This window comes from Lepisosteus oculatus, chromosome 5 (genome assembly GCF_040954835.1).
Source record: "Lepisosteus oculatus isolate fLepOcu1 chromosome 5, fLepOcu1.hap2, whole genome shotgun sequence".
NCBI classification, from domain to species: domain Eukaryota; kingdom Metazoa; phylum Chordata; class Actinopteri; order Semionotiformes; family Lepisosteidae; genus Lepisosteus; species Lepisosteus oculatus.
The window spans coordinates 12,373,382-12,397,991 of NC_090700.1; the positions used below are offsets into that span (position 1 = coordinate 12,373,382).

Below are 24,610 nucleotides of genomic sequence, written 5' to 3' on the forward strand. Positions count from 1 at the left end.
TGTCATCCGGCTCTTGTATACGGCTGTGTATTTTGGGCTACAATTTGCTCATCCCCTCTCCTGTTCCAGCTCTAGAATTCATCTTTCTGCCCACAGACAGCTGCTACTCTTCCATCTTATGTACCGTTTCATTACACCTGCTGTATAAAATTTGGTAATACTTGGAAAACATTCAGTAGTAACTTGCATCATCTTGGTTAAGGACAGAGAGCTCTTTGAAGATGCAGGCAAATGGTCTTTGACCTCCACAATGCAGGGGGGAGCCATATAAAAAACCACAAAAAGAGGAAACTACTGTACCACTTTCCACTGTAGTGTCCATTTTAAGGAATTTAAGATTACTTAGCGGCAACCCTGATTGAGACAGGATGCATACTGTATATATCTTGCCAACAAAATCTATGAGATAAGTGGTTTAGGTTGAAACTATAAATCTTAAGGCAACACACTGGCATCTTCAGGATACAAAGAGTCAAAACACCAATCGAAGTCACCTGTATGAATGTGGCATTCATAGCTGGGTTATAAGGAAAAAGCATCTCCTGAGGACAAACTACAAAAAGACGAAACACAAATTTGTCAAATATCATTTGGATGACAATTGAAACTTGTCAAACTGGTTTTATGGTCAGATTAAATTACAATTGAGCTTTTTGGAAGTGCTTATCATCAGTGTTATACTGTATCTGGCATGAAAAAGATTTAAGTTCATGTTGAGAAATCAGTCATGTGAAATATTAGATGAGACTATTACAGTATGTTTTGAAGTTCTTTTGCATCTATGGGTCCTGAAGCCCCTGTCAAAGTAGGGGAAATATGATCTCCATTATGTACCAGTACATTTTGGCCAGACACCTGGGTCTCTCTGCCAAGAAGCTCAAGCTTGGCCGAAAATGGACATTCCAGCACGACAATAATCCAAAGCATACATACAAATCAACAAAGGAATGGTTAATTGCATACAAACTAAAATGTGCTCAATTGGCCATCTCAGTCTACAGACCTCAATCTAACTGAACATTTGTGACATTAATTCAAGATGGCAGTTCTCTAATGGAAACCAAAGAGTCTGAAGGACGGAGAGCAATTCTACATTGAGGAATGTTCATACAGTTAACGAAGTGCCAGATTTTCATACCACACTACAGAAGGTATTGTATCTAGCCAGTGTATTCCCTGCCAGAGGAGGATTTACAAAATACTGTTTGCATGGCTATGAATTATTGTGGCCTTTGTGTTTTCTGGACTTACATTATGGCAAAATTGAATTCTCTGTAGAATGCTTATAAGATTTCTGAAATAACAAATAAGATTCTTAGGATTTTTCAAGCGAGAAACATTATCCAATCTGTAAATTTTTCAGTCAATTGATAATTATTGTTCCTATTTCATCAGAGGTATTGGAGGATGTATACATTACTGTATATACTGTATACTGTATGATATGTGATGATAATGTTGAAGCTTTTTTTACAGCTCATTACTTATTATCAAGCAAACTGTGAACAGTGGGAAAAGAACTCAGATGGCAGTATTTAATTAGGCAGTGTGGGAAGAGGAGGATGTTTCAAAATTTGTAATTCCAAAGACGCACCAATGAGAAGAAATCCCCCAAAATCTGCACATAGCACTGAGGGGAGTTTACATTAAATTTTTTTTGCAAGTGAATTCTTTTAGTGCTGCTCTTGCTAACTGTCCTCGAAAACCTGATGCACAGTGAGTTTTCTGAACATATTCTAAATTATTAATATATCCCTTCATGAAGAGTGTCACTGTAACCACCAAACCACAGTACAACCATATGGAGGAAAACAGTACACAATAACTCAACACATGTAAGATTCTGTTTATTTCTGCACCATAAGCACATTTAAATAGCATTTACTGTATAAAGAAAGGGGGAGTCCTATATTCTAGTCTTTAACAGTTCCATTCTGCAATACAGTATGTCATGAGCCAACTGTGACTGAAATTCCAGGAACAGCGACAAATACCAATGGGGGTTAAATGGTCTTCAGCTGACTAGATTATCCTTGGTTTTCCCCACCTCTGACTTCACAAGTCCATGTGAGGGGTAACTTCCAGGCAAATATAACTGGCATGTGAAGAGAAACCTAAACATTTTTTGCAATGTACATGCTACAGTAGATGCGAAGAGAACAACACATTAAATAAACTGACGAACAAGTTACCAAGTTAGAAGGCAAACTTCATTAAAAGTTCTGCAGCACAAGCTATTTTGAAATTCAGAATATTTCATTAACTCAAGCCTTAAGGCAAAACACAGAATGAAATGCTTTCTCATCAATAGGAGCAAAAATAATTATACGACACATCAGGATGCAGGAGTCTGTTTTCCCTCAAGAAAAGCCACACTCAAGATCATGTTCTTTTCCTGATTTTGAGGACATGAACTACAGCCTCTGAAGGCTACAAAACTAACAGTAGATTTTAACAATTCTATAAGGAGGAAGCATTTAATAAAGATCTTTATCTTGTCCAAAGGAATTTAAATACATAGCGAGCATCACAATAGAGGTGAATGAAAATAACTATGTGCCATGTACTGTATTTACAAAGTCTTCAATAGTAGCTCTTCTGACCATACTGTACATACAGTACTAGACATGCTAGAAAGGGCATAAAATTTGAAATATTCTAAAATTGTAGCTTAGAAAAACAATCAAAAGCTACAAATGGATAATCAGGAGTAATGGGAAAATTTAAGGTTAGGTCAGTATGAAAATAATTGAGTATTGATGCTTTATGAACATTCCATTGAACATTAAATGATAGTGATCATTAACACACAGTATCAATCATTCAACATACAGTATACTGTACAACAATCTAAAGCACTAACAACTGTGCTTTGTAGATTTAGTTAAAATCTATATTATGGTACATTACAATATCGAGGCCTTATATTTAAGTCTCGTTTTTTTTTTGTTGGAGCATGCAGTCTAGAGTAGAGTAGTTTATTATTGCCATGCTCCCTGCACATTCCTGTCACCTACATGTTTATCTCCCTATGTCAGCCTTGTGCATCTGTTGTCTTTTGCAATGTGCCAGCTGTCCACTCCCTACCACACAAACCCCCCATCCTGTGGATTACGCCATAACAATGACATCCTTAACTGTATTGGATGTTCTCTGTATTTTCAATGAAAGTTTAAACTGTTCCTCTATATAATTGGGAATTCTTATTATTCTCCACAAATACACACACAAATTAATTTTGTTCTATACTGATAAAATTAGCATTAAATGTATTTAAAATAAACTAGATTACTTTGAAAAACTGTTATTCATTTTTACCCAAAAAACAACAAAAGCTTTTAGTTGCCAAGAAAGCAGTAATTCAACACAAAAGCTTGTCTTGGCAGCTTAAAAAGACTGGCAAAAGCTTTTAAGTCGACAAAAGCCTTCAACAACTCCTTTGAGCAGGAAGCAACAGAAAGTATACGTTTCACATAGTAAAGGAGAAAGCCACTTTATTTTCCAATTCAACACATCAAAAGAATGCACTGGATAAACTAAGAAGTGATTTGACATGATAGTAATTTCAGTTGTTGAAATTTCTTATTGGGAGACATCACACTGTCCATATCTCTGGGGATATCCTTCTTTCTGAATGGTTGTAAGATTATACAATCCCAGGTCTTGACAGTGTTTAATGAAAGGCTTTCCTACTTTATCATCTTACATTGTATTGCTGACCTACTGTATGGCTGAACGTCTGTTTAGATTCTACAGCCTACACTTGCAAATTTAGACATTTCAAATGACACTCTAAAGTAACTGTCTTTGTAGCTCTGTCCTAGTGTTAAGAAAATGATTCCTCTTTCAAGGTGTCATCTTATCTGAATCTGAGTACTCTTTCAGTTCAATGCAAATCACTCTAATTTGTAACTCTTCTTCATGATGAAGTCTTCCGTGGTGTACTGTAAAACAGATTAAATTGATAAAATAATAAAACTGATAATGGTCAGAAACTCCTGCAATTGTTAATACCATCCTGGTTAGAAAAGGCCAGGTTTTCTCAACTGGTTTAGTAAACATTTGATAGGTAAAAATTATAATCACATAATACAGCAATATAACCTACACCATGAATTTATCTACAAAATGTGACTTGACTTTGAAAGTGTACAGGGGAAAGAATAAAAATCAGTTGTATATTGCAATACAGTTTTCCCTTGGGTTCTCAAAAATAAGCCTACAAGGGTAACTGATCGTATCCATACTGTTGTACTTTAGGGGGCAAAGAATAAAAAGCCAATTCATTACTGTAGTTAACTGAATGACAACTCACATCTGATACTTTATGGACCTGTGTCTTATACAGAAACAGTGCAGCTGACCTGTGACAGCTGAATGACAGCACTGGTATTAGGAATGCAACAAAACCCCCACAGAATTTACTATTTATATTTCTGTTTACTATCGTGGTGCATCTTGAAGCTCTAATACTAGGGTTAACAACTCTAGTCCTCAGGATCTAGAAGTCATCAAGGTTTCATGCTTCCTTAAGTTATAAGGTGTTCACCTGGCAAATCATCCGTTCTTAATAATCATGAGTTGCTGATGATTTAAAGAGACATACAGTAATAAAAGCCTGCTGGATTCGAGCATAGGGAACTGACACTCTGCTCAATACCATACTAACAGCTAGGGCTATACAGCACTAATAACTTTTTAATTACATTTCATGATTTGGCAACTTAAAAATGTCTGCCCTAGAGCAAGCATTACGAATCCTGGTCTTATAAGATACCTCTCTCATCAGAGTTTCCATCCAAAAACTCTGAGCTCTCTACTTAATGGAGACCTTAATTTGCTTAACCAGACATTTTTATGATAATATTAAAATCAAAACCATTTAAAATGACCTGGTTAAATACATTATTGTTTTACTTAGGTCTCAATTAGGTTATTAAGAGCTTAGCTGGAATGAAAACCAAAGGGCACAGGGGTCTTCTTTTAACAGGGTTGAAATCCCTTTACACAGAGAAACAAAAGAGTTTGCCTCTGCAGTTAATCGGTGCTGACCGGTATTGTACATTGAAGCAAGTCACATGATTCTACTAATCACAGTTCCTGCAGAGTAATGTGGTTCAGCTGAGTGTGTCATTGCACTTCCTAGGGAAGAAAAGCATTCAATGACAGGTTACAATGAATCTCAACACACTAAGCCCTTTAGGTTTCAGAGAAAAGTAAATTCAAACCAGCAACCTTTTTGCATTCCTTGCTTCATTACCTTTCAGCCAAAGTCTCTGACTTGAGTGACAGAGTAGGGATTATTGCATAATCACAGGGCTGAACTTAGCACTGCAAGTCTTGAATCAGTTTACAGTGTTTGGCAAGCAGCAGTGCCAAGTTACAAGTGAAACACAGCATCATGGGATTCTAAGCCATATTTATTATACTGGGCCTCTGAGTAATGAATATCATTTGCACATCATGACAGAGGAGGATTTATCTGGCCAATCTAGCATTTCGCTCAGCACAGAGTGGTTTCTGAAGGAATTACTGCTAGGTTGATCAATTTATACAGCAAATCAAACATCAAGCAAATATTTCCACAATGCTGCAACACCACCTCTGGACATTTAGCTCTGTAAACGACAGAATGGAATTCATTTTTTGTTTTTCAGTAAAGGGTGAAAAGAGACATTCCCTTATGTAAAGTGACTGGGATCTATCTAGATTAAAAGCCCCATACAAAACTCAAAAAATTAAAACTGCTCACTATATCTTCTGAAAAGAAACGGTTGTCAACAGCAGATTTTCAGACATAATAGATGTTAAGCAAAACTCCGATACATGAAACAGTAATTTCTCTTGCTCACTGGCTGAACGAAAAGTATGTTTCATATGACAATGAGAAAACTCACAGGGCCATTTATCAAGTGTGCGCAGCAGAACGTAATTTGTTCTCATTCACAAAAGAAAAATGTCAAGCACTGTTTTTACAGTCTAATAACTATTGTCTTTGTCTGCCTCTTATGCACTTACTGTACATTACCTTTTTAAGTGACAAGCTGAAAGCCATAAATTGAATGTTTTAATTGTTGTTCCATACTGTAGCATTTAAGGGTATTTGGTTTAAATAACCTGATATGGAGCTGGTAAACTTTTTACACAGCCATATAAAGTCATATAAAGCCTATGTCTTCTTAAGGGAACTGAATTAAGTGAAAATCCTAACACTTCTTTCATAATGAAATTCAGTGACTGAATTACTACTGTACTGTACATGTATACAGTAAATTGATTTACTTTAGCACATCCAAAGAAATGAGCATTTGGTAAGTGCTCAGGGCTTAAATAGAAGGACTGACACTTGCAACTCAAGTACAGCATAAACCATTTTGTAAAGTTACAACTTATAAAACAATACAGACTTGCTTCTTTTGTCTAAAAATTAAGACAGGAAACTATCTACTATCCATCTATCTACTTAATGCTGTTTACTACGAAAACAGCATTAAGTGCTACAATGAAGATACAGTACTGTACATTCTACAGGAATACAGGAATCCATTCCAAAATAGCTTCCAAAATAGCTTCTTTCCCAGAGCTGTCAAGCTGGTGATGCCCCCACTCCCTCCCATCATACTATGATCTCTCCTAACTTCTTCTTGTACCCACAATGACTGTACTCCAACACCACTACATACAGTACAGTACACAACAACTGAATGTAAGCTGAAATTGTACTTAAAACTATATTAGTTGTAACATTAATTAATCACCGTACTATTTTTGCACTGTTCCCCGAATTACTTTTGCACTGTTTTTGTCCTGTTGTATTCTTTTCTCTGTTTGCGTATTTGCACAGTTTTGATTACACTGTTATGTTATTGTGTTACTGTCTATTGTATTGTCTTATCTTCTGTTCTATTTATATACTGCACCTGAGTGACTAATGAGAAACACTTTTCACTATACTATGCACCTGTGTAAGTATAATGACAAAAAGTTGAATTGAATTGAACTGAATTGAATTGAATTCTGCTAGCATGCCTGTTCAGTTATCATTTTCACACAGAGGGAGGAAACTGCTAACTACAAATTCTGTTACTTGGTATGTTTGGAGTGACAGTTTTTAAAATTAAGAATAAATAATGGAGGAGGACACTTTGTTCAAGCAAACATCTTCCAGCATATCCAGCAGTGAACAGGTAAGAGGATAAGAACATGTTAACATGAGATAATTATTCCCCTTGAGTGCCATGTAACTGGGATTCAGGACCAGAAGAATACTCAAGCTACTTGCTATTACATAGCAGGGGAAATAAAGATTTTTCCTGGGGGTGTTTCTTTGAAAACACTTACATATATGGTTTCTAATAAGTCAATAGAACAGATACAATGCAACACAATATGCAAACAGAAAAGGACACCACTGAACGTACTGTACATAACAAATAAGCAGCTAGCTGTTCAAGAGGGAAAACAGAGCACACGCATTTCTTGTTCAACCATCACTGAGCACACAACTAGTCTTAAGATCATACGAATTTTGCAAAACTAGGAAAAAATTCTCAATTCCATGGTGCTTGTGAATGTCCAAATGTAGACCCTTCAACAAAACAGATAAAAGGACACAGGAATCCATTCTTCCTCTGTTTGTAAGATACTTTTGACAGATACTGTAGAGTCAATATCTCCAGAATAATTTTTTTCAAATGTTTTACACTTCTGTTTAAATCTGGGAGGTTGTTTTCCTGGACAAAAATGCATCATTTAACCAAAGTCTGAGCAGCGATGACAGTTTCATGATGTTCCTTTAGTTCCTTTTATACACCAGAAATGGTTAAGAACCACAAAGTAGAGGGGGGGACTTTTTTCAATGCCTGTCTATAAGTGCAATGAAGAAAGAAGTCAACACTTTTTAATTTATTCCCAACCCTTTTAATTGAAATTAGTTTGCAAATGAGTCAGTAAAAGACATTGCAGGTATGGAAAACATAATACCAAAAAAAAAGCACTAGACATTTATGTTAAGATTCATCTGGAGGGGTAATTCATTTTCAACTCATTGACAGGGGCAATTTGGAAATGGAGGTCAGTCATCAATCACTGTGGAAAGAGAGCTTCTACTGCCAGCCCTTTCCATTTAGGCTCCAGAATAGCACATCCCATGAGCCAGAGATTTGCTTTATTCTGAAGGAGGTTTGTACAATACATGGCTTTCAAGCTGTGTCCTCTGTAACTGCATACTGTACAGAGGACACAGAAAAATTATGCCTATAGTTGAACCCAAGGGAAACTCCTAAGCACCTTGTTGATTAGTGTTCTGCTCATCAAAATAGTGACTTTAAAACATGCTCTTCAAATCCATCTCTTAGAGGATCTTATTATAAGATATTTGTCTCATGTAGTGGGCAGTTGTTACCCTCCCCAATGTTTTAGCAACATTTTCTTGCACAACAAAACTAAATTTACTCAGAATATGAAAATGCTATTAATATCACTACTAGTTCAGAAATCTGCAAGAGCTAGCGTATACTCATTCAAAGGTGTTGCTTTTAAAAGAAAAAAGAACAACAATTAGACAACTTCTGTTAATAGTCTTCTAAAGATAAAATAGACAACATACACTGTACATGTGACTCAAAAATGTAGAGATTGTATAAACCTTGTATATAGCAAAATAAAACATATCAAAATAACACATCCTACACTATTCTAATAGGTAATAGGTTGAAAAGAATTCCTAAAGTTTTAAACTTACTGATGTACTTACAATATGTATAAACAGTACACTTGACACAAACAAAACAAGAAATGCCAGTGAAACTTAATAGAATATTCATAGAATGTACTATCAGAGTATAGTCCTTGACTGGAATTCACTTAAAAAACAGTCCAAACAATTAAAGATAAGGAAAGATACTGTCCCACAAATGCTTATTTTTGCTTATCTTGAAATCTTGGAACAGTAGGTTACTGCCAAGGCAACTGAAATCAGGTATGGTGCAGAAAACCTATTAGCTATAGCAACGGGTTTGCACTGTTGATATGCACGGCTTCAAACACTGGATTTGGACAACTGAAAAAAAAACTATTAAAACAGTTTAAAAAATAGCACTGTGCTGTAATCATGACCGATAACATTGACAGAGACTATAAATCAAAAAGTTTTGCTGAGCACCACCATGTCACACTTTACAAGGAAAGGTATCAGGTTAAATCCTGTCATAGATGAGTAAGGAAGGGATGCAAAGTGATCTACTGTACTTTCATACATCCTGAATATCTCACACACCTCTTGAGCTTGACTGAAAATCTTTACTGCAACTTAATTAAAAGGGGGTTTAACAGCTTGCTGTAGCCCAAACAGTCAAATCCACCCAAAGGAAAGAGAAAGACGTGTTTTTGTCCTATGTCTTCTTAAGGGAACCGAAGATCAGTTCTGCCTTCTCCTAATTATTTTTCTGCTCACCAGTGTGCATATCTGCAGTATGTGGAGGGGATCTACAGTATGCTTGTCCGATTCGATATTATGTAGATCCTCAGCTCAAAAATGTAAATAAGCATTCACTGAATCTCATACTCAGTGCCCCAGACACTATAAGGCAGTAGGTTACATAAATATAGTATAAACTCTGACTGCAACAGTAGCCATCCAGGAAAACAAAGAAAAGATATAGTATATTGATGCCTTAAACTACAGACACTTTCCAATCACATCACATGAATAGTGAAAAACAGATTAGCAAAAATAATGGTTATCAGTGAAAGGGGCTGCCTACAGGGGGCCATGTGAGCAATCTAGTTTATGTACTGTAACTGGACAAAAATGGTTAAATGCAGTTGTCATCATTGTCATGTGTATTTTGCTGCTTTTTCTCACTCAATCTGACATGTTTACACCTTAGCTCAGCATTAAAAACAAGCTCAACACAAAAAAATATAAACATGCCCCACTGTTAGAATTACTACAGATTTGCAGATAGAACTGCTTGCGTAAAGAGATTTAGTGTTTAGTGTTTAGTGCTGCAGGCTATCCAATTCCCCGAAGATTGATTAATACGATTGGCAGATCAGGTAAACATATTGTATGTTGACAAAATCTTTCTTTACAATAGGGTTGATGAATGGAAGTGAAATACATACACAGCAAATTGTTTTAAATCAATACACATGGGGCATCACTATACAGGTGGGGACTTGTATGGGAAAAGAAAGAATTGTGAAGAATTAATAAACTGACAGTAATCTGTATGAACGTTTGTGAAATGCTTGAGCATTAACCCACGCTCAGCAATGTAAATTATCATGAATTGCAATAGATTATTTTAAACTCTTTTAACACTCAAGCTGTTTTAACTGTTTTTGTAATTTAATATTCTAAGCTTTAGGTCATTATAACCTCACAGTTTTTGGCTGATTTATATACTGTATATTGAGAGAAAGTTAATGAATATTATGAAATGAGATGCAAAGGGTACAGACATTTATTTACAAAAAGGTATTCTTATTGTTGTTCAGTCACTCTGTTTTTTTATTTAACAACTAGGGTATGATAATTCAGAATAAATTCTAAGCTCCAATAAGGATAACTGTACATTTTTATAACAGCTTTAATGACAGAGTCTACAGCTATCTGTAGCAAATTATGCATTTCTCATTGGTGCATACTCAAAGAGCAATTAAATTATAATTAATGAAGGAGACTTTTTTGCATTTGCTGTAAAAACAATTAACAGTATCACCCATTTTGCTTTTTAAATGTTTTAATGATCTAAGCAATGCTTTTCAGTGGGTTGTGGCATACTAATAGGCATAGAGAGAATAATTCTAAAGTTTGAATGAGACCTAAAAATGTATTAAATACATTCTTCCTCTTACATGCTGTTTGTACGTCATTTCATCAGATCCTCCTAAGGGGCCATATACAGTTTTTCTTTGCCAATGATCTGAGGTTTTGGAAAAGTGTCCAGATATGATGCATTTGTAGCTTGGTATTTTAGGCAAATCCTGTTGATCTTATTTCTGATCTATACAGAGGATAGCATCTATATACAGTAGATAATATTTTAATCAAAACAGCAAGAAATGTGCACTGCAATTACTGTTAAAAAGAAATAATGGTATGCAAATTAAAATTATTCTGCAGAATTAAAAGAAAGAAATAACTCACTACCAATGAAAATCAAAGCAAAAATAAATTGTATGCTTACATTTTGGAGGAAAACTGGGAATTGGAAAATGTATCTGCCGTCACTTAAATGACTGCAAGAAGAATGCTGCCATGCAGTGTGAGTTTTTGTTTTTGCTTTTTTTGTTCGGTTTTTGTTTTTGCTTTATAACCAGGGCTTGTGCATCATAAGTTTAAAACAAATTTTAAAGAATTCAACAACTGAACAAGCAAAGTAATGAAATTATACCAAAAACATCATTCACACAAAACGCAACAGCAAAACCAGAAAGGTGTTGAGACTTAAAACCTTTAACAAAGCTGATCACCTTGCACAAAGGAAATTCATTCTAAATACTCAACTGTAGCATTTGTAATGGTATGCAATATACCAAATGCACACCACTTCACTTTAAAACACTTTACTTCTGTAGATTAAGATGCAGCTGCTCCGGCAACTCTCCTCCATCACTGCTAAAAGATGCATTTAATGTAAGTGTACTGCAGCCTCATTGATCTTACACCTGACCCAGCATCACACAGAAAAGAACAGTTAGCTTGGGAAAGGAATTCTAAAATATAATACCCTCAACAGGTACACATAAACTGGAGATAATCATGTACACGCCCACTTGCGTAGCACTCAAACAAAATTCCAGAAACATAAATGTCAGCCCTCTCACTGTGCTCTTTAGCAGTTTGCCAGTTTGTAAGAAACATGCGCGGCTGTAAACAAGAATTGAAATAAGGGAAAGAGAAAGAGATTTGTCTTCTCCCAACACTGCTATTAGCCTGATAGCCGAGTGCAAATTAAATGGGTTGCCACAGTGGAAGGATGCTAAGTGCTTCTTCTCTGGAAAACAAAAAAAGCTAAGAGACCGGAAAATGCATTGACTGTCTATCAATTAAAAATACATGCTTTGGTCAAACGTGAAATGTCACACAAACGCACATGAGAAGACATGAGCTGAGTCTTAGGTAATAAAGGTTAAATCAAAAGAATGTGATGCAAATAGAAAAGTTTTGCTCTGCTTTTGTATTCATGTATTTATAGATTTCTTAAATTTTGGACATCTATTACAGTATTTTAATAAAATATCAAGATCAGACAATGAAAGACACCTCATTTCATACTTTAGATAATGTTAAAGTTTGGTTATAATCTTACCTTTTACATTTTTTTTTACTACCATTGACAGAAAAAATAGAAACAAAAACCAAAGCATTTTCCTTCCTCTTACAGCTTTCTTTGTCTTGACTTTCGTATCCATGTAACATGAAATCAGGGGATTTTTACAGTGTCACTTACAGTAGGTAACTGCAAATGTCGACTTGCAACAATGTAGTTTTTTAGGTATCACCATAGCAAGAAAGGAATGTAAGAAATAACATTAATAAAAACATCAGAACCCACCCAGGCAGGTGCACATTCTAACTGCCCTATTAGATGTGTGCAAAAAAGTTGACATGAGTTGAGACTTTGCTCTTTCCTGTCTGCGTGTTAAGAGAGACGGTATGGCAACACTGAAAGAATGCTCAAAATCACAAGACGAAGCACAAGAAAGGAGAAAGAGCTGAAGGGAAAAAAATAATAATTCCTGTCTTACCTGTAAGGCGTCGGAATGTGGCTGGGGCTCATCTGCTTTCAGGAACACTTGCTGCCCCCTTCTGAAAAATTGAATGACCGCAATCAGAATGTGCTGCAGTATCAAAACCATGCTTGAGCTTTTGCTTTCTATTACTACTATCTTTCTGTCTCTGGCTTTCTGTCAGTGGCAGTGGAGAGAGTGTCTATATACACAAGCGCACACACTCTCCTTATCTCTGCCTCTCTCTCTTTCGCTGTGAGTGTGTCTCAGTGTTTGGGTTTTTTTTTCCTAGTGACTCTTTTTGAAGCCACATCCTACATATCAAAGCTGGTCCCTCCCTCCATCTCCTCTCAGTGGCTGGTGTGTCATCTACACCTGCTTCCCATAGCGGTTGAGCAGACAGCCTCCCCTTGTCAAAGGCAAAGCAAGAGGGCAGAAGGGCTGCTGCAGGAGCCACACTCTTATGCAGAATGACTGTGGAAGTGCTGGGGATTGGAGTCTCCTCTGGGTCCCAGTGCCTGCCCTTCAACAAGTTGTAGGACAATTTTCCTTGTATGCTCTGCAACTGAGTAAATAGTCTCAGAAACACACCAGAGAAAGAAGCCACTTTTTTTCCTTCACTTGTTTTCCCAGTTGGGTTTAGAATGCATGAGTTATTTATCTGTGCTAAGAAAATATTTCAGATGAAACCCATTTTTCAAATGACAGGGTGAGAATCATGATTACACTAAAGCAAGGACCAACTCTGGTCTAGAAAAATGCCAGTCCACAGGGTTTGGCTAAAAACAATTAATCCATAGTTTCTAAAAGCTTCACAAACTTAACTGTGACCAACTGTGACCTTCTGCTCTCGGAGACCAGAGTTTCCTTATTGGTACACATTTACCAAATTGGTCACCAGCTTCAAGTGTTCTCCAATTTGTTCTTTACAAATTACTGGTTTAGAGTGACTTATACAACTTACTGGATTGGGGCTCTCCAGCACCATGGTTAATGATACCTAATGATACCTTAATCATAGTAGTATGCATATAATGTGACACTTTTCCCAAAGTAAAACCTATCAATCATTGTAATGAGCCAGCAAATGTGTTTCTGATGCTTTATTTACTGTACTATTTTAAGGTATTTAAACACAGAAATATTTTAAATGTAACAAATAAAAGCTAGGCATTATCTCTCCTAGACCACATACTAACTTGCTTTTCTTCACTTACTGTACATTTTTCTGTAATTACATGTAGGAAATGTGTAGTCAGGCACATTTCAGATGGATTTCAGGTATTCAGAATTCTTTAAAAGCAGGGGACACTGAGAGACCCTGAAATTCTAATGTTTCTTGAAATCAGCAGATTTCTTTTTAGAAAACTGTATAACGAATTAAGAACTTGGTTCTGCATACTGCCAGACATGGTGGACATACAGTAATAATATCTGGCACAATACAGACTGGATCACCATAAATACTGTGTATACCTTTTATATGACCACAAAAGTGAGACAGTAGTGTCCTTCTCCTCACACTGCTAGGCTGTTAACTGTGACAATGTGACTTCTGAAAGTGAAAGTATAGCATTTTGGAAATAATATACGATACCTAAGAATATTACAATTACAATATACATAATTTTGAATAAACTGGTGAAACCTACTTAGGACAGACCAACACAGTATTTTTCTTTGCAATGCATACAAAGTCAGCAGAATATGCATCACCAACTCATTCCACAAATGAGATGCCAGGTATTGATGAGTTAACTCTGAACTACTTAAAAGCTCTGAATTAGTGAAGTGTTATTGACTGAGGATGATTGATTAAAAAAGAACCATTATTCCTTATTGATGGGGAAATGAATTATGAAGCAAGAATTGCATTGATAATTAAATCATTGTAAATGCTTGGCTGCTCCAACCAGTAAATTGTAGTCTGTATTTTAAAATTCAAATTCTTGAATACATGACACGCATACATAAACTCATAAACACATTTCAACATAAAGACATATACATTTCAGAACTACACAAAATGAAAGTAGGAATATAATTTTGGAATATAACTCTAATAGAACAGTTACAAAGCCAAATAAGCTACTGTAAATGAAACTCAGACCCCTTTAAAACGGCATCTCATTTTACAAAAGTATTTATGGAATTAGAAGTTTAATGAAGCCTTGTTACATTACCATATACAGTATTTCACTGCAGTACTTCACATTACTCTAGATCTTTCGTTTGCACTGTTTTCAGCAGCGACCCACTTCAGCTTCATCATACAACATAAGATTACTCTTGAGACCAATGTTTTCTGAAAGAAAAGAATATCATTTGCATAATGGAAATGTATTTTTTGTAGGAAGGCACATGGAAGTACTTTACTTGCGCACACAATGCATGTTGGTTCCATGCCTGGAATGAAGGCATACAGCAAGAGACTGTATTTTTGTGATCAGTTGTATGTATTTTTTAACCCTGAGCATGTACTCACCCTTTTGACCTTGTGTTCAGAAACGTCTCACGTCTCCAATTCAGCCATTGGCATTCAGATAGATTTTAAAAACTTGAGTGGCACTTTGATTGATATTGGAAGAGGTTTTCAGTATGACCTCAGAGACCTATTCAGCAATATCAATTCACCATTATTGCAGGAACCAGGAGAATTTTGGCTGAACATGAACAGAGCAGTGCTGTGGTTTTCCAGCAGCACATGATGTCTGGAGATACATGGCTTATTAATCCGATATTTATGGCTCCGAATTTAATCATGCTATTTCTGAATGGTTAACTACGGAACTACAGAACAAACTTTCTTGAAATATTCAACCACAACCACACGACTTAACTTCTAAGAATCATTCAGAGATAATGAAACAACCTTTAGAATACAAGTAATTTCATCAGCACTTCAATGTTAGATTAAATGATAATACAAATGTCTGAATAGAAAGGGTAGGATGCTTGTAATGAGAAATTATTTTGTCTACCATATTCCACTGTTAAATGGATTCTGTTCTTATTTACACTCTCCCTCTGATTTCTTAGAAAGTAAGGATACAGCTTCATTTGAATCACTAGGTTGTGTCAGGCAATCAGCTTTAAAAATGAATCTGGTACTGTAGGCGTTAGGATAATTCTTTGAGATTAAGTATAGAATTATCCCGTGCAAAAGTACTTTAACAAATGTGCATGCATCACCTTTTACCCCTAAGAACGTGCAATGTTTATGATGCAATTTAAATGACAAAATTAGGAAAAATGAAGGCAAAAAGTTTGCTCTTAAAATCCCTGTCAGTAACTAAGCATATGAATTACTGAGTCATAATTAAAAGAAAATCAACTAATTTAGTGAGATTACTTTAAATCACAAATGAGGTTTTGAGTCAATTACTTTTATTATTACCAAAATTCAAATGCTTATCTCTCTTGAAGGTCAGGCTGTTATATAGAAGAACACCTTGAGAAACCATCTTACTAAAAATCACCATAATGATAACATTAATGTCTGTGCAATCAGGCTTCATAGACTGTCTCATTCTTATTTTTAGTTAAATTGTATTGAACTACACCTAAAATGCATACAGTACTGTACATACTGTTTATACAGTTTACTTCAAGAATATTCCCAACATGTATCCCTGTTTTTTCTCTTAGAGAAACTAAACACAATACAAAAGAGCACAAGGTGAAACAGCTGTGATCTGACAAAATGAAATCAAGTTCACAACAATGGTACAGCTTCTTTAGCATGAGAAAAGAATTCATCTTTTGGAAAGTTAAATTGACTCCACCTGGTACTGTATATTTCTAGAAAATAAAAATGATTCAAATAAAACTTGTTTAGTTATCCAACAAGCATTACATTAGGGGAATAGAATTTGTTACACTGTATGGGACCTACTGTATTGCCCTGTCTTAGGTAGCATTGCACTGGCTGGAGGCTAACATGAGTGAATTAATTTGTGATACCATGATTATTCCTGCCTCCTCCATATTAATCTGTATTCAGTTCTGGATTATATACTGTAGGATTCATTAATATAGTTAAAAGTTTATATGCCAACAGTTCAACAATGGTATTAAGAGACAAGTGCTCTCTAGAGGTACTCATCAGGGATGCCCACTCTCAACTCTGTGGTTTACCTTATATTTGGATCCTCCAGCTTTTTTATCACAACCCTTATTTCTGTCAGCAACATTCAAAATTGCATATCACTCATCACAGATGTACATAATTATTATAAAATATATAGACAGTCTACCAATCTCTGCTTCATTTATTATTTTTAGAACTTCTGTGCTCACAGTAGAATATTAATTGATCAAGGTCTACAGTGTATCACTGCCTTTAAAGTTTTCATTTGAGAAGCTGGTTTATTTCAGATTGAGATGCTGGTTAAACACTTTAGATACCATGGATTTATTCCTGTTTACACTCCAACACAGTAACTCATATTAGTAATTTGTTTAGATGCAAAATTGAAACCTTTTTCCATTCTCTTCAAACTCACATCTCTCCATTATAATAATTATTGTGTTTCATTAATTGTTTCGGTTATTAAGTACGATTCCTCTCGCTTCCTCAAAGGGCAGTTATCTGGTACAAACTTGAATTTCCAAATTCATATGGCAATATACTGTAAGTGAATCTACTGTATCTCACATTATCCACTCCACAAGAAAGATTTGCAGGGGACCAAGCTACAGTATGTCCAACTTTAAATCCTATTTTTACACCCTCTGTTGTATGATCACTACTGGTTTCCATTCTGAGTCTCCTGTATCATGGCACCCACTTGAAGGGAAATTCAGACTCTTAATATAGACTTCAATATGCACTTTATTTTACTGTTCTCCTGTAACATTGTAGATTACATTTTTCCCTGATAATTACAATTTGGCATTTGGGGAAAATAAGCACGCAATGTCCTGAAAATCATCTGATTCCCACTCCATAATCCATAATCATGGACTCTTAACAGATAAGTACCCTTTCTCTGTTACACTTTGGAGTGGTAAAGTGATTCACATGATAGCACATATTTTGAAAATGTCTATGAATGCTCCAGGACTTATCCATGACAATATGAGCAACCTGGCTCTTCTTTTTTTGTTTTACTTACATGTCCATTCTGAAATTCTAATATTCTTTATAAAGTATTCTTTATACTCTAAACAGGAAAAACAAAGGGCTGATTTCATTTCACTTCTTCTGTTAGTGGCCCTTAACAGCTGTAACTATTTGGAAATGTTTTAATTGTTGTTGTTTTAACAAATACCTCATTTTGCAATGCACAAAACCTGTTTACTAATACTGTGCACAGCCTGCTTGCCAACAGTACAGGAAAAGCCTCATGTGAACCTGAAAGCTAGCACTAGTAGAACCAGAACTCCTGCAATATGGAAACAAGTGGAAACATGTCAAAATTTCAAAGTTTTGAATCATCATCCAAAATGTTACTTTAGTATGAAAAGTGCATGTGGTATTATCCAGTTTCTTTTTATTGAATTAAAACATACCAAGTTGAAAAGGTACACATCAGCTTATCTACTTATCAGTCTTAAATTACCCAATTCAGAGCGCACATCATTTTGCTTAAATGATTATTGCATTTGGGCCACAGGAAATGTCTTCCTGTCTAGTCGGCTAAGCATTCGTTTCTTCTTGTAAATGACTTTACATACACAATTATACAATATTTAAACATTCCACTGGTTTTTACCACTTGACACGTATTTTGTCTCATTTACAACAAGTGTTTTAATACTTTTTTCAGTACACCAATACACTTTGAGATCCACATTTTCTTTTCAAAAATTATTTTTAAACTTTCACTGTTTAATGGTGTGTTAATTGAGAGAAAGCTATTGACTGTTACCAGGCTCAGTTTTGTTTGCACTGTACTGTAAATGATCCTTAAAAAGACAAAAAGGATGAGGTACTGTAATAGTTGAGAATATTAGCTTTTTTAAACCAAATTCTTCTTTTACTTTTGCTTTACTATAATTTATCTTACAAGCAAATAGAACCTAATGGTATAAGAGTGTCAAAAACTGAGAGAAGTGAAAATTTCTGTGGATAAGGATTCAGCGAGGCTTTTGATAATTGGCTTAATATTGACGTTGTATACACTGATATTAATTCATATCAGTGATATTAATTTTCCAAATATTAAGTTGTTGTTTGCAATACATCACCAAATTCAACAGCATCTACATCACTAATAGATGGGGACTTTTCAAAATGAACAATTGAAATTAATACTACCCGCTAAATTTAATCTTTCGAGCCTCTGTATTACAACGTGATTATACAACCAGTGTCTTAAATTACAATCCCCAAAACCGCCAGAATTTCTACTTCAATTAGTGAGATGGACTGTCTTCCTAATGCCAGCTGGATATTGCTCCTATTCAGATTTGAGAAGAAATACAAACTTACTGTGACATGTCAATCCCATCCAATATTTGTGTGAAAGAGGTGAAAGAAAACAATATTAAGCAGAATGTGTTCTGCAGTCCACAGAGGTTTAAAATCAGGTGAAACCGAGCCGCCTTCTATCCCTGAGCAGAATGGAAACAAACCAGCGAACAGAATGCTTACTTCCCTCTGAATTCCATTGCAAGGCACTGTGTCCCTCAGCTTTTCAATCCCTCTAGAAGGAAACTGTCAGGCAAAAGCAGAAAAGGAAAAGAGGAAGTCTCATCACCCACACACACCGAGTTCCTGTAATTTTCATATTTACTCAGCATAACCCCTCAGGACCTTCATTTTATCCTGAACCTCCAGGCAGATCTTTGATAAAACAACACCCTGAGATGTTTTTTTCACTGGGTATAATTAATATTATACTGTATATCGCTGCCTGTCTGTGCGTATGGTTTCAGCAATTATTGCCAGCTCAGAGGCTCACAGAATTTTTTCAGTCCAAGAAGTGACTTCCAAAGGCAAGACCATAAACTTACCCAGTTTTTGCCCAGTTTTATCAGTTTACCAGTAATAACAGTGCCGCAGATTTTAATGAGTTTTTTATTTACAAGTTGAGGATCAGGCGGTGTATTGAATTTGGTATCCATTCAAGCTTCTCACCTGTAAATGCCTAGGGAATGACTCACACAAAAGCACCATCCAAAGAGTACGGTCTTGTAGAGAGTAGCCCTGCACCAATGGATAGAAGTGCACAATTATCTCCCAACTCTTGAAGCATCATTCCTTTCAGTGCTTTTTCAGAGCAAAATAGTGAGAATCATTGTAGCTTAATGTACAAAACTGATTTTTTTACTTCTGTCTGGCCTGCGCATGCTAGAAGCACCCGAGATGCAAATTAATCAGCATGTAAGTTACTGTATTCTGGCGTAAAAAAAAATCTGCAAACTTTTACTATCGTCCTCAATGTATACTGTACCACAATGTATCTCTATAGCAACAGGAAGTTGCAACATCGTTAGGTATTTCATTAACAAAGGTTTCGTTCAAGCTTTTCCAGTCCTCTGATCTTCTTCAGGTGCAACAGATTAGGTACAGAGGTTACCAGACCCCAGAGCTCTACCAAGTCACAATGTACTGTATCGAGGGACAGCTGCTCAACTGATAATAATAATAATAATTGCTTACACTTATATAGTGCTTTTCTGGACAGTCCACTAAAAGCGCTTTACAGGTAATGGGGACTCCCCTCCACCACCACCAATGTGCAGCATCCACCTGGATGAGGCGACATCAGCCATAGTGCGCCAGAACGCTCACCACACATCAGCTATCAGTGGGGAGGAGAGCAGAGTGATGAAGACAATTCAGAGATGGGAATTATTAGGAGGCCATGATTGGTAAGGGCCAAAGGGAAATTTAGCCAGGAAGCCGGGTTTACATCCTTACTCTTTTTGAGAAACATCCTGGGATTTTTAATGACCACAGGTTTTACGTCTCGTCCGAAGGACGTATACAGTATAGTGTCCCCATCACTAAACTGGGGAATTAGGACCCACATGGACAGTTGGGTGAGCGCCCCCTGCTGGCCCCACTAACACCTCTTCCAGCAGCAACCTTAGTTTTTCCCAGGAGGTCTCCCATCCAGGTACGGACCAAGCCCACACCTGCTTAGCTTCAGTGGGTTGCCAGTTGTGAGTTGCAGGGTGATATGGCTGCTGGTGAATAAGATGTTTACATTAACACTGACTAATTTACTGGAGGGTGTTACAACACATAACTAATGGAGAGTCAAAGCATAGTTCACAGTATGTGAAATACATGCTTCGGCTCTCCATTTCTCCTTATCAGCAATAATTCACATCTCTAGAGCTTATCTGATGAAAAAATAATACTTCAGAAATCTACTTTATCTTACAATACCCATTTTAATAGCAGCAGTATAATAGTTTGATTAACCACACAGGGTTTCATGTATTCATATTTCTACAACACTGATACTGTACATCAGACCCCAATATTTTGAAGACTTTCCCTCACATCAACCATGAATTTCAATTTTATACACTAATACAGAGTCTTCTTGACTCAACTGTTTGATTAATGGAGTAGGTCGAATATTTCCAGGCTTGAAACCAGCGAGGAAAACGACATAACGTGTGTCAACTCAATTCTTTGAGGAACTTGTGTCTTCTGCTTGTTGTTCCAACCAATTAATAAATTAATCTAATTGTCTAAAGACATTTTCCTTATAAAATTGGTTACTCAAATCATTCACATCATTAAAGGAACACTCAGAGCCTGGCTAGAGGTGTAACAATTATTCAGCTAATCAAATAATTAGACCATGACGTAACAAAACCAGACAATACTGGGCCCTCTTGGAACCAAGAACTGTATGAGACTCCAGCACCACACAGAGCCATTGGAACTCTGCTCAGTGTCAGCTTCAAGTCATCTTGGTATCATCTCTCACATCTTTTATCCTCCTGCGCCATATGCTTTGTAACACCATTGATTGTTATTGCATATCTTCTGACAGGACTGTTGATCGCTGGGTAGCTTCCCATTAACTAACAGACCCTACCATGAAATATGATATGAATTTCTGCTCGACTACCGCAGCTTATTTTTCACCTTGTGCTGTTTTGTCAGGGAGACTGCATTGCTTGCAGCACTGATGAATACATTATGATAAGGTTTGTCAAAGGGGTGGTTAGAGAGCTGATGTTGCCTAGAGTGCATCAGCTACATGTTTTGTCTCCACGTGGGTAGAAGGCAATGGACCGACTGAACACAATAGTTAATGCTAAATTCTAAAGCTGAAGTGAAAATTCCGAGCAGGACCTACTTAAACCTGAAAAATAACTCTTGGTTTGGCAGAGCAGAAGAGTGCTAGGATACAATGCACAGTATCTTTTCTAAAAGATATGGATCAGAAGATTATGTTACTGTATGTCCATTGTTCTAATGCAGGTTTTCTGAGCCCCGAGCAAGGCACTGAACTTCAGCTAAATGATTAAATCCAATGGCAACCGCCTGGATAAATTTACAATCTGCTGATATTGCCTGCAGCATGGCACCTTACCGCAGCCTTTGAACGCTGCTGTTTAAAAATGCATGTGGGAAAGAAACATTTTTCTTCAATTGTTTCATTGAGTACATATGTAGCAAAAACAGCACCTCAGCGCAAGGAAGACATTTTGGAAAAGCTATAAAATTTTACTGATATAATTACAAATATAATTATGTAAGGCCTTTTAAATATATTTAGAATTGATCATATCAGGCACTATGCTGCTAACTCTAGAAAACACAGAAAAGGTAATAAAAGCAAAAAATGTACTAGAATCCCAGTTGCCATGGAGCTAAGAATCCCAGGGCATATTAATGGCTTAGCATTCTTCATCACTTATCTTTAGCAGTTAACTCTAAATCTGCCATTTCCATTACTTGGTGCAGAGTGCATGGTGTGCTGTTAACTGCTTTTGCCTCCCATATGGCAAGAAGAGAAACTGAAGCATGAGAGAAAGAAGATTAATCAGATTAACTCACAAACTGAGTTAAATTCTCCATAACGAATTCCTTTAGTTAACTACCGTGGGCGAGGACTGCATTTGGCAAAATGCATACAGCGGGTGAAAGAGCTGCAAACTGACACAACTGGCTGGTTGAGAAAATGGCTACAGCCATCAACTTTATTAAACACCCAGAATAACACAGGTTTTAAGTATCCTTGAGTAACTGCATGCTCACCCAGATGTTTCTGATTCACAGCCGTACTGTCAGATGAGGAGGGTCTGCCATTAGGGTGAATGACAGACCTTCTACATGAGCAATTTTAATGCAATATGAAAGAGCAAGGGTAAGGGGGGGAAAAAAAGACTTTTCAAGAAATATTCACCTGCCGTTAAAGGCTTTTCATCTGGGATTTGTTTTTCTATCCCTCTATCCCAGGTGGGGTGCTATTGTTGCATCCTTGAACAAGGCACTTCACTGAAATTGCTGTAGTAAAGGCCCTGCTATAAAAACAGGTCTCCAGGCTGTCATTGTAAATAAGACTTTTTTCTCAATTGACTTGGAAAAATAAATATGGTCTAGAAACTGCATTTTGAAGTGCATTTGCACTGTTTTTGAGCATTCTGAAGACTTTTAGAGTATTATAGAATGCAATGGAAATAATTCCCATCAGCTGACAAATGTTTATATTGATTGGACGGATCCATCATATAGACTGTTGTTACAATATGCTGAGATAAGTTACCTTTGTTAGGCTCCAATATCAACAGCTGGGTTTGCAGCATGGTTTAAGTTGGCTCAGTGTAACTGATACATTATCATAAAAGAAACACAGTTTAGCGTCACCACAGTGACTGCTGACATTGAAAAAGCACTTGGCTGTTACTTTCAGGATTGAAAGGATAAACGCTATGTGTTGCCTTAAAACCTAACCTCAAACTCTGATTTTACTCAACAAAAAGTGATTTCCCAGCATTTTATATCTTTCTGAGACAGTTTAACTAACGTCAACCCATCCGTTAAAAACATTCAGAAAAACAGTACTTTCAGGAAAAAAAATACTTTCTATACATAATCCAATTAAATCCTTCAAAACTTACTGTGTCTATTATAGCTAGTGAAATTTGTTTTTGTTCTATTACGACAGTAGGACATCTCTTCTGTGGTTCCCGGCAAAGTTCAAGTACATTTTAGGCCAAACTTACAATCGGCAGTATGTTTCCTTTTTATAAGATACAGTTTGCAGTAGAAGAAAAAATTAAAAGGACACAACCTTTATTAATAACATGTCACTTCTGATATTAGTTTCAAAATTGCCCCACATGAAAGGATGGTTAGAATTACAATATACTGTATATATTTCTGGCCTAATGCATCAGCATGAACGACCAGTGTCACAGCAGGAGATTCTAGTTTTGTTTTGATGACTCTGGTGACGAGCTCAGAGAAGCACCATATTGGAGGCTGTCGGTGTTCTTTTTACAAGGCAAGCTAAATTAAATGAGGCCTGTGAAGTGCATGATATTAAACACAAAAAACTTGAAGCAGCACATCTAATGAAAATAAGAATATAAAAATAAAGGTTGTGAATATCTTATAGTATTATGCTTCCCCTTGACAAAACTTGCACAATGTTGCAAATGTTTTTCCAGCACCCAGGATATAATAATTATAATAATAATAATTATTGCATACACTTATATAGCGCTTTTTCTGGACACTCCACTCAAAGCGCTTTACAGGTAATGGGGACTCCCCTCCACCACCACCAATATGCATTTAAATCTAAAAAATTTTAATCTACTTAATCAGAATGGTCTAAGAGAAAACCGAAAAAGCGTGGGGGATTTTTAGAATTTAATAATATGGTACAATGAATTATATTTAAATTTGCCTGTACAATGAATTATATTTAAAAATATTTATAAC

At 36.2% G+C, this 24,610-nt stretch overlaps 1 protein-coding gene across 2 annotated transcripts in view; it reads right to left on the reverse strand.

Annotated features, from left to right (window-relative positions):
- The window catches only part of LOC102690256 (cGMP-dependent 3',5'-cyclic phosphodiesterase), a 223,556-nt gene that overhangs the window by 146,368 nt on the left and 52,578 nt on the right, over positions 1 to 24,610 (reverse strand). The window contains exons 1-2 of one of the 2 annotated variants that reach the window (XM_015341698.2): positions 19,178 to 19,348; positions 12,760 to 12,820 (exon numbers count right to left, since the gene is read on the reverse strand). In XM_015341698.2, coding sequence (XP_015197184.1) covers positions 12,760 to 12,820; positions 19,178 to 19,185 — 69 coding nt within the window. In that variant the 5' untranslated portion in view covers positions 19,186 to 19,348. Of the gene's footprint in view, positions 1 to 12,759; positions 12,821 to 19,177; positions 19,349 to 24,610 lie in introns of those variants that run through there. The other variant, XM_006628133.3, reaches the window with a different exon arrangement.